The sequence below is a fragment of the Aegilops tauschii genome, chromosome 1, assembly GCF_002575655.3.
Source record: "Aegilops tauschii subsp. strangulata cultivar AL8/78 chromosome 1, Aet v6.0, whole genome shotgun sequence".
Taxonomy (NCBI): Eukaryota; Viridiplantae; Streptophyta; class Magnoliopsida; order Poales; family Poaceae; genus Aegilops; species Aegilops tauschii.
The window spans coordinates 326,676,751-326,687,497 of NC_053035.3; the positions used below are offsets into that span (position 1 = coordinate 326,676,751).

Below are 10,747 nucleotides of genomic sequence, written 5' to 3' on the forward strand. Positions count from 1 at the left end.
TACCCCACACTATATGAAGGACGACATCTATGGTTGTTCCGCTATCCACACATTTGCTCTTTCTCGTTGATATTGGGTACGTCCAGTGCCGTCCCACGGATCAACAAGGAAGAATTATCGTGATTCCTCCATTTAAAACTCGTTTTGGATTAGAGGGGGAGATGTTCCACCAGCGTCATAAGATCAGTTGGAGCTCACCCATTGAGGCCTTGTTCGGTAAACCTTTCTCCCAAGGGGAATAGAGAGGATTGGAGGGGATTTTGACGTTTTTTGACTCGCGGGGATTTAACCTCGTTAAACCCCTCTCAGTCCCCTTCAAATCCACCTCAACCAAACAAAGCCCTCAAGGTAGCAAGGCCCATGAACTTTCTAATGGCAGGAGAATGGAGTATGTGGTGCCAAAAAAGCATATTTTTTTACCTCAGCTTTGGTATCTCCAGAGGGAGAACCTCAATAATTTTTAATTGTACCAATGGAAAGTGAAAGACGAAGAAGACCGTTGTACAATGAACATGCCATAAAAATATTGAAACCATAGTTCTGAAACCGCCAAGCCCCCTCTACTTCATTAGTCGATCAAATGCGAAGAAGGATCAGTTATCCCTATTCCTCCTCAGAGACGACATGGCTTAGAGTAGGACAACAAGGAAGAAATACGAAGACAGAATTAGGTCTGACCTCTACATTGTTATTCAAAGGAATTAAGTGCATATCCACTAAAGCACGGACAACGTGAATATATGACGAGCCTGGTTTTCTCTTCCCCATTTCTCTGACCAACAAAGTTGGTAGATACGTATGTGAGAACACACATTAGTGAGTGTGAAGCAAGATGAGAGACAGACCTAGATAGAAAGAAAGAGGGAGAAAACTAGCCTTTCCCTCCCAGACGGGCACATATAACCTCCATAGACTGAGGATTGATTCAAAATTTCATAGGATATTGATTTAAGAGAAAACACTTCAATCTATCTGCTAAACTGAAAGAAATCAACATGGCAAACTAAATTTCAAAATTTTCACCTAGCCAAAAAAGGCAAATGGGAGCATCTGTTCATTAGGTGCCATAAAAACATTTGGTTTCAGTCGATTGGCTCGGAGCCGTTGGATTGGAAATGGACGGCCATATCACCATCTTCTTCCTCCAAACGTTTTCCTCCCCACGACCTAATATTCATCTTCTTCCTCAGACTGCATGTCCATGTGCCGTATACGGCAAATGGTCTAGCAGTCAGCCTTCATCACGCTCAATCGGCAGTGCTGCAGCACACTCCTCGCCGCCCCACCCTCTCTGTTGCCCCCGCCATGCTCCCGCCGCCCCAACCATCCTACTAAACCTCCCCGGGCACCCAAATTTCTACGTGAACTAGCCCCCCTAATCCTTCAACCTTCGGCTCCCCACCACCGGCGGTGTACCAGCCCAACGGGCTAGGCGGTCCAACAATGCAAATGTTCACATAAACATATATTTTCACTATAGAAACTTAATTTTCTCTATGCTATACATGCCATGGGGAAAATCGAGGGTGGTCATAGACCATCCTGTCCACCCCCTAGCTACCCACCCGCCCTCCACCTGCGACGTCGCTGGTGCGTCGTCGCTCCTGATCGAGGCCTTGCCCACGTCCCCTGCGCCTCGCCGACGCTTGTCTCGGAGCCCCTTGTATTCAACCTCGGGCCTACGCCTGGTTCTCTCGTTAGAATCGACCGACCCAAAAGAAATTTTCAACCGATGAAATAGCATTTGGGAAGGCAAATAAGAAAAACATTCACCCATTGGATTCTCTCCCTGCCCCCCACACCAGATGCTCTTAAATTATTCTCACGAAGAACTAAGCTCTCTTTCTGAGAATTAGGGTACAAACCAAGGGGGGCTCAGCAAAACCTATTGATAATCACCGGTGACTCACATCATCATGTGACCAAAAACCCAATCTGGCGTCCCCGTCACCATCCTCATGGCCCCCTATAAATACGCTCCCCATTCGGCCCTCGTTGATTACCCATTGCGCTTCCTTCACCCTCCTAATCACCTGCGTTAAACCCACCCAAGCCGCCCGTCACTAGACCCCACATGGACTCCGCCTCCGCCTCCTACAAACTGCAGCTCGCCTGCGCCGCACTCGTGGGCGCCTCCGCGGCCGCCGCCTCCGCCTACTACCTGCACTGCCGCGCCGTCGCGCAGCTCAGCGGCGACATCGTCCGCAACTCCGCCGCCGCCGCCAAAGGCGACCGGGAGCGGCGGCGCCCACGCGAGGCCGCCGGGAGGAACCCCCCTCCCCCGCGCCGCGCCGCCGCCGGCTCCTCCTCGCTCCCCGACCTCTCCTCCATCTACGCCGCCGGCGGCGTCGCCAGGGGGTACCCTGTGGAGGAGTACGACGACGGCGATGGGGAGGGGGTGGGGGCGTACGTGGACGAGGCGCTCCTCGCCGCCGCCGCCTACATGCAGATCCCCACGGGCTTGCCGAGGCTGCAAGTGGGGCCCGAGGGTACGTTTGTCTTTATATATACTGTTAACTGCACGCGTGGGCAAGCGCGGCTGGCTGGGTGCGGCGGAGTGGATAGGACTGGGGCTTGCCTTGGGCTTGAGAGCGCTAGGTTGTGAAATGGCTTCCGGTTGGGGGCAGTTTGTGTGAGCTTTCGTACTGGGTAGCAACAAGACTAGTAGTACAGACTGTCGGTATGGTAACTTAGTGCGCTTACCCCCTTTGCAACAAGGAATAAAACGTGGCACTCTTATCTTATCAAGTGTTCCTGCAGTAAACATTTAGTGCTAAAAATTATGTACTCTACGGACAGAATTCAGATGGAGTTTCTGTAAGATAAATTCAAGCTCCCTGGTTGCTCAAGAAAAATATAGCTGTTGGTGCCATGACAGGGTGCTTAATCATCAGGAGATAGACTTGTAAATGTTGTGCAGCATCGTGCTCTTTTTTTTTTTTCTTTTCTATCTATGGTAATACAGTAACAACTAATGATCAATGCAGGCAATAAACAAATTGTTCGTTCGGGTTCAAGCAGACGGGTTGGATTAATCAGACCAAATTCACCCAAGTCCCCTTTTGCTAGTGCAAGTACTTTAGAGAGTGTAGAGGGGTCTGATGAGGATGCCGCGATGAAAGTCAACGGCAAACTTGATAATGGCCATGCGAGCACAAACGGAAATCTTGTAAGTTCCAATCACCCAGTTGCCATCCAGTTCTACCTTTTCTTGTCATAATTGTTAGTCGCTTACTGGCTTACTTATATGCTCATCTTTTATATATTTTTATTTATGTTAGGGTAGACTTGACATAAATTTTCATATCAGAAGTCTGCAGATCATGAACATGAAATAAGTGAATTTATGACTTAACATTGTTTCATACTATTAAGCATTAAGTTATTCTTATCGTTTCATCTGCTCTTGTTTCTAGAGTTTTATTTCCTTTCCTGTCATTTTGACTTCAATAGATGTGATAATTAATGAGCTGATGTATCCGCATAGCCTTGCTTTATGCTTACAAAAATGAATCAGGATCACTGGAATGTATTTAACAATCTATAGTGTACAATTGGGATGCATTATAGAAGGCCCGAGCATCAAACATAATCTTTAGCTGCTGAAAGATGTGCTAGAATAATGTCAGCCTGTTTAATGTTACTCAATGGTAACAACCTTTTGTCTGGTAGTTACTCTACAGTTAGTAACGTTGCATAATCAATCTTCTGGCTAGATTTTGTCATAATTAGGATTTAGGAACGCAATAGCAGTATTGTTTGCTGATATGCACCAATTCTATTGAAGGCATATATTCTTCACTTTCTTTTGGTACACCAACTGGAAGTCTGGAACTGATCCGAAGAAAGTTATATTTTTACGTTTAATCCTTGAACAGGAGGGAGAACACAAAGGAAATTCAGTTGTGGAGAATGGGGCTGGAACACCATTAGATGCAAAAAACATGACTCGGTCTCATAGTATATCCAATGATCTTCATGCGGTTCAACCTGATCCAGTTGCTGCAGATATTCTTCGAAAAGAACCTCAGCAAGAATCATTTATCAAGCTGTTAACTGCACCTCATGGTATGACAATTGAATATATACAACACTGCTAAAAATTGTATGCAATGAAGTTAACTCTCCTGCAAAAGAAAGGAGATATTAGTTGTATTTACAAGCTTGACAAGTGCAGTTTGTGTTTCGCAAATACAGTGCATTTTTCTAACAGAATATTCACATGTTATACCCAATGTGGATATGTAAGATTTCTCCATTTCAGTCAACTTTCTGCAAGTAAAGAACATTGTTAAATCGTGCAAATGCCAAGTTGTCATTTCCCTTCTTGATTTGCTAGCGATCCTTTTCTTTTGAATGCACACAAGCTAACTTAGACACGCTCAAGATTTGTTTGTTATTCACATGAGTAGATGCTTCTAAACTAATCATCTATTTGTTGCTTTCTCTCCAAGAATTTCTGACCCACTGGGTTGATTTTTTGGTACCATGTATGGGTGAAAGGTTATTAAATATTATTTTCTGTCTGATGCCAGAGATTCCATCTCCTGATGAAATAGAGGTCTACAAAATCCTTCAGAAGTGTCTCGAGTTAAGAGATTGTTACCTTTTTAGAGAAGAGGTCGCTCCATGGGAGAAGGAGGTCATAAATGACCCCTGTACACCAAAACCTAATCCTAACCCATTCACTTTTGTGCCTGAATCAAAATCAGAGGTAGCTTACTTCTGCTTGTTTCATTGTCCCAATACCATTTTTTGTCTGTTTTGCCCTGATTTCAACTCTTGATTGTGCTTTCAGCATGTTTTCCAAATGGTCGATGGTGTTGTCCAAGTCTATGCGGATAAAGACCGTAAGGACTCTTGCCAGTTTGCTTTATTGTTCTTAACTAGGCTATTCCAGCATCCTATGACTCATTTATTTCTCCCTTTTTCTCAGGAACAGAAAGGATTTATCCTGTTGCTGATGCTACAACCTTTTTCACCGACTTACATTATGTTCTCCGGATGACTGCCGCGGGGAACACAAGAACTGTCTGCCATAACCGATTGAATCTTCTAGAACATGTAATCATGTAGTCACTATTTTGTGGCCTGAGTGATTCGGTGAAATCATTTGAAGCTCTCCTATCAGTCTTTTGTGTGATATAGGTTTTTATTCCCTTGCAGAAGTTCAAATTTCATCTGATGTTAAACGCGGACAGGGAGTTTCTTGCCCAAAAAACTGCACCACATCGTGATTTTTACAATGTTAGGAAGGTCGACACTCATGTTCACCACTCAGCATGCATGAATCAGAAACATTTGCTGAGATTCATCAAGTCCAAACTGAGAAAAGAACCTGATGAGGTACATTTATGAATGTTATTCTGAACACTGCCGTACTTCCTTTTAGTAAATATAGCATGACTGTTGACTTATAATCACAATTATTTATGATCTGTCATTTAGGTTGTTATTTTCAGAGATGGTACATATATGACTTTGAAGGAGGTTTTTGAGAGCTTGGACTTAACTGGGTGCGTTTTGCATTTTACACTGTGTATATGTAATGCTGATTCCGCTGCCAGTTGGTTAATCTTTTTTCTTGTTTTTTTCTTAGGTATGACTTGAATGTTGATTTGCTAGATGTCCATGCGGACAAAAGTACGTTTCATCGTTTTGACAAATTCAACCTTAAATACAATCCATGTGGCCAAAGTAGGCTACGGGAGATTTTCCTTAAACAGGACAATCTTATTCAAGGTATTATTTGTTTCGAAGTCATATTTTTTCCTGGATGGCTTATTTATGTTATTGGCACTTTTGTGCAGTTCACATATTGTTGCAGAATGCCATGTTTCCTGTTCTATATTACCATCATAGTTTCTCCTAAACCTTTCACCCTGTGGAAGTCCTATGAAATGTATGTATGCATGTTTATATAAAAGTCAGGTAAATTTGTCTTGATGTACTGCACCTTTGCCCCCTCACTATGATCACATCCAAACTAGTGCTTTTATTGACAATTATGCATGTTTATTGTGTAGTATGCAACTTCTGATAAACTCCGATCAATTTTCTGATAAATTACTTATATCAATCACTGAGCATTAAAAAGCCATGTGTGTTACCAGTACTTGATATCGGCTCAGGCACAATTCCACAAATTTAGTATTTACTCAGGCGCATATGATTAGTACACAGTTAGGACCTTGTGAGCTACTCCCTCCGTTCCAAATTACTCGTCGTGGTTTTAGTCCAAATTTGAACTAAAACCACGGCGAGTAATTTGGAACGGAGGGAGTAAATGATTGATGGTGTAAGCCCAGAAAGTGTCAATTGATATACTTGCTAGTCCTCTTTGTTATAGCCAAATGCCAACAATGGTAGCCAGAGCTTTTAAGCTGCTGAGCCGCGTAGTGGTGCAGTTATACCACTTAATGCTTACTGAGTGTGAGCAGTGTTTGTTGCTCTATAAGTAGACGAGAAAACATCATGAGATACTTTCGAGGAAAAAAATACACGGTCAGGCTAATACATCATTATATGGCTCTTCTTTTTGTTGCAAAATGCTGACGTGTCAGTGTACATCCAGACCAAATAACATGTATTTATTTTCTCCAGGGCACACTATTGTTTTTTTTTCTGTTATATGTTTCACAAGGTTCTCTGGCCTAAACTAGGCCTAGTGCGAGCTGATTCTTATCAATTAGCTTCCCAGATAAACACTAAATATTTTTTGCAAACTCAGCTTATGAGCTCCTGTGCTTATGAACTGCAAGCAACCACCCTTAGCTTCAGCTTTTCTTTGGTTGCGTCTTACTGGTTTTGCTTTTTATTGTGATTAGTTCTTATAATCACTTTATCAAAAAAATTAATGTTCATGGTAAATTTTGAGATATTTATATTGCTATTTGATTTAAACTAGGACGATTTCTTGCTGAGCTGACGATGCAAGTTTTTTCTGACCTTAATGCAAGCAAGTATCAGGTAAAACTATCAGTTGGATTATTTATTTTCCCCGTTTCTTATGCAGATGCAACTCTTTTTTGAAATGTTTGAACTTAGTCTACTCTAATTTGCTTCACCAGATGGCTGAATATAGGATTTCAATCTATGGGAGGAAGCAAAGTGAGTGGGACCAACTTGCGAGTTGGATAGTAAACAATGAATTGTACAGTGAAAATGTTGTTTGGTTGATTCAGGTACCCTTTCTCCACTTTTGCTGGTATTTATTATTACCTACAACAAGAAGTTCCTATAATTTCTTGCAGTTGGGGAACTGTACTTTGCAGACCCACAGCAATCTGGTACTGCCTCCGTTCACAAATATAAGATGTTTTGGATATTTCAATATAGACTACATATGGACTGAAATGAATGAACAAACACACTAAAACATGTCTATATATATCTGATCCACAAAAAAGTTAGAACATCTTATATTTTTGAACGGAGGGAGTAGTTGGTAAAATTTGTTCACCCTTCTTTTCTTGGGTGTTCCATAGTATATTTTGGATGTTTTCCGTCGTTTGCTCTTTGTAACAAATATATACTTGAAAAACAAACTGTGGGTGCCTAATTATGTTGTCCATCAGTTTATCTAGTGACTGCACTGAACAAATTATTCTTTCTGCATGAACAAAGTCCTCAAAATGTCCATGGATGCAGAGTTGGTATTTTATTCATTATGTTTTGATATGCAGTATCCCATGTAGATAATTATTTTCTCGTACTGTTTTGCAGATTCCACGCTTATATAACGTGTACCAGCAAATGGGCATTGTTACATCATTTCAAAATCTTCTTGACAACATTTTCCTTCCTCTGTTTGAGGTTACTATTGATCCAGCTTCGCACCCGCAGCTTCATGTCTTCCTAAAGCAGGTACAGAAACTCTGTTGTCATCGTTTTTGATTTGGATGCTTATCATATCCCTGCTGTGTTTCTTGTCCCCACACGTGTCTGCCTAATCACTAATGTAGAACAAGTCTGCAAAATAACTTTGTGAAATCTCCGTGTAAAGATAAAATGAAACATTCAAGCGATAGATTTTTGGTATCAAAGACAGCTCTCAAATGGATTTGCTGGTCTATGATGACCAAGTAGAAGCATCCGTTCCACATAGGTGATTTTTATAGAAGCATAGGCGCAAGCTCTTCTCAAAAGTTTTGTAACAAACTGTAGGGAAGCCCCCATTGTATGTATCAGAAGTAACCCAAATTCACATCCATGAGACTTGAACAAAGGCGGTAGGCTTGTTTCAAGTGCTCACTTGCTGTCAGTGCTATGGATGGTCCTGGTATTAGTTTGAAATACACATGGCATTACTAGAAAGATCATGTTTATCTGAAGCATATACTCCCTCCGTCCCAAATTACTCGTCGCTGAAATGGATGTATCTAGAACTAAAATACATCTAGATACATCTATACGTGCGACAAGTAATTCGGAACGGAGGGAGTACTATTTAATTTGCAACATCTGGAATCGCCTAAACTGGTTAGATTATCTTAGTTTTCTGCATAAAATATCATAGGTTAGATTTCGCCTAAACTAGTTACACAACCATCTATACCTCCCATAGCAGGTAAGCTAGTTTCCATTTCATCTGTGAACTATGAACTTCCAATTCTTCAGAATATACTTGGTCGATCGAACAACTGAGTTGTATGTGGGTGTCTGAGGCTGAGCTAAGGAAGTACTGGGGGCAAGTTGATTCTCACCATTAACTAGATGAATCTGTTGGTTATGACAATTGTCTTCTTGGCTGTTGCAGGTCGTAGGGTTAGATTTGGTTGATGATGAGAGTAAACCTGAAAGGCGTCCAACTAAGCACATGCCTACACCTGAAGAATGGACGAATGTCTTCAACCCAGCATTTTCATATTATGCATACTACTGCTATGCTAACTTGTACACACTGAACAAGGTAGGCATATTCGTCTTCTATCTTTACATGTTACTAGTAAGTAATTCATATATTCAAAACTTCAATTTTCAGCTGCGTGAGTCAAAGGGGATGAATACTATCAAATTCCGTCCACATGCCGGTGAGGTAAAATATCTTCAACATTCCAGTGTTCGACTCTGACATTCCGGATTTATGCTTTCTCTAATTGGTATGGTCATGCAGGCTGGAGACGTTGATCACTTGGCAGCAACATTTCTTCTTTGTCACAGTATATCACATGGAATCAATTTAAGGAAGTCTCCTGTGCTTCAATATCTGTACTACCTTGGTCAGGTAATACTGCCCGTTTTGGTGTTTCCATCATAGGTGTAAATTTTGAGAAATTTACTATGTGGTTGCATTCTTTTAATACTGTGAACTTACAATTTTTAATGTTTAACTGATGGTGTTATTACTTTCTCACAAATTGCTTTTGAATCTTATCAGATTGGTCTGGCAATGTCCCCTCTCAGCAACAACTCCTTGTTTCTTGATTACCATCGGAACCCTTTTCCTATGTTTTTCCAACGAGGACTGAATGTCTCGCTGTCCACGGATGATCCATTGCAAATTCATCTGACAAAAGAGCCATTGGTGGAAGAATACAGCATCGCTGCCTCGGTACCCCCTCTTTCGCTATCCTTCCTTTTTTCACATCATGCAAAAGTATGTATGTGCTTGTGCATAAATGTGTGTTATTCAGTATGCACATACGCCTGTCTACATAACTTGAAATATGGTACAGAACCAGTGCATTCATGCACAAAAAGCATCACAAGCTCATAATCATTGTGGTATTGTTTCAGCTATGGAAGCTCAGTTCTTGTGATCTATGTGAAATTGCGAGAAATTCTGTGTATCAATCAGGGTTTTCACATGCTCTCAAGGTAAGCAGACCTCCTTTTGTTTGTCTTTGGAGCACTATTGGTGGTTCTGAGGATTACCATGTTACGTTCATTTTAATCACAACTAGAATTCTCATTATAAAATTGAGCAAATCCTTGCTTGCTAAGTTCAATAGATGTAAATACAGGAAAACAGCAATGACCCTTTTGATCTCTTTGCAGGCACATTGGATTGGCAAGAACTACTACAAGAGAGGCCCTTCAGGGAACGATATCCACAGAACAAATGTGCCCACCATCAGGATCGAATTCAGGGACCTGGTATGCACATCTTTTTCCCTTTCCTCTTTTGTGTAATGCAGATTCGGATGGCCTTACCAGTCCTTTCCCATAAACCTTAACTAAGATTCTGGCACATGATTTTCAGATCTGGAGAGACGAAATGCAGCTCGTCTACCTCAACAACGTCATCTTGCCCGACGAGGTGGACCAGTAAGAGGCACCTAGGTGTATAAGCTGTAGCCGTCTCCGGGGATGAATCATACTTCAGCTGAATACCATCTCACCAAACAGCCACCACCAAAGTGGAAGAAGAAGACCTACAAAATAAATAATTTCAGATCGCAGGTGCGGAGCGACTGAGCGGCTCACCATTGTGCTAGACTAGCATTACAGGGAGGCAAGTGTGCAAGTGCTTGATGTAAAACTGTCGCCCTTCTCATCTGTAAAGGATTGTAATTAACAAAGGATGCTGTAACTGTTATAACAATATATTGCTAATAAAGTGATGCCGCACTGTTTCTCTCTCAGAGAAAATGTACCGTGAAAAGAGTTTTATTGCAAGTCATATTGCTGAACAATCGAAAACTTGTACAGGTGGAACAGGTCATGGTAGCATTTTCTTGTCATCGGTATGATATTATGGTGTACGAAATGACTCAACCTTTGGGTGGTAAACACATGACGAGTG

General features: G+C 41.7%; 1 protein-coding gene across 1 annotated transcript; it reads left to right on the forward strand.

The window, feature by feature from the left end:
* Positions 1–1,999: 1,999 nt before the first annotated feature.
* LOC109753999 (probable AMP deaminase) lies at positions 2,000–10,593 on the forward strand. The gene is made up of 19 exons (XM_020312928.4): positions 2,000–2,489; positions 2,988–3,169; positions 3,879–4,068; positions 4,536–4,714; positions 4,799–4,850; positions 4,937–5,064; positions 5,167–5,346; positions 5,449–5,516; positions 5,600–5,742; positions 6,908–6,969; positions 7,071–7,184; positions 7,726–7,866; positions 8,759–8,911; positions 8,984–9,037; positions 9,116–9,226; positions 9,380–9,553; positions 9,739–9,819; positions 10,000–10,098; positions 10,205–10,593. The coding sequence occupies exons 1-19, from the start codon at positions 2,075–2,077 to the stop codon at positions 10,271–10,273; spliced, it is 2,595 nt and encodes an 864-aa protein (XP_020168517.1). The 5' UTR covers positions 2,000–2,074; the 3' UTR covers positions 10,274–10,593.
* Positions 10,594–10,747: the final 154 nt, after the last annotated feature.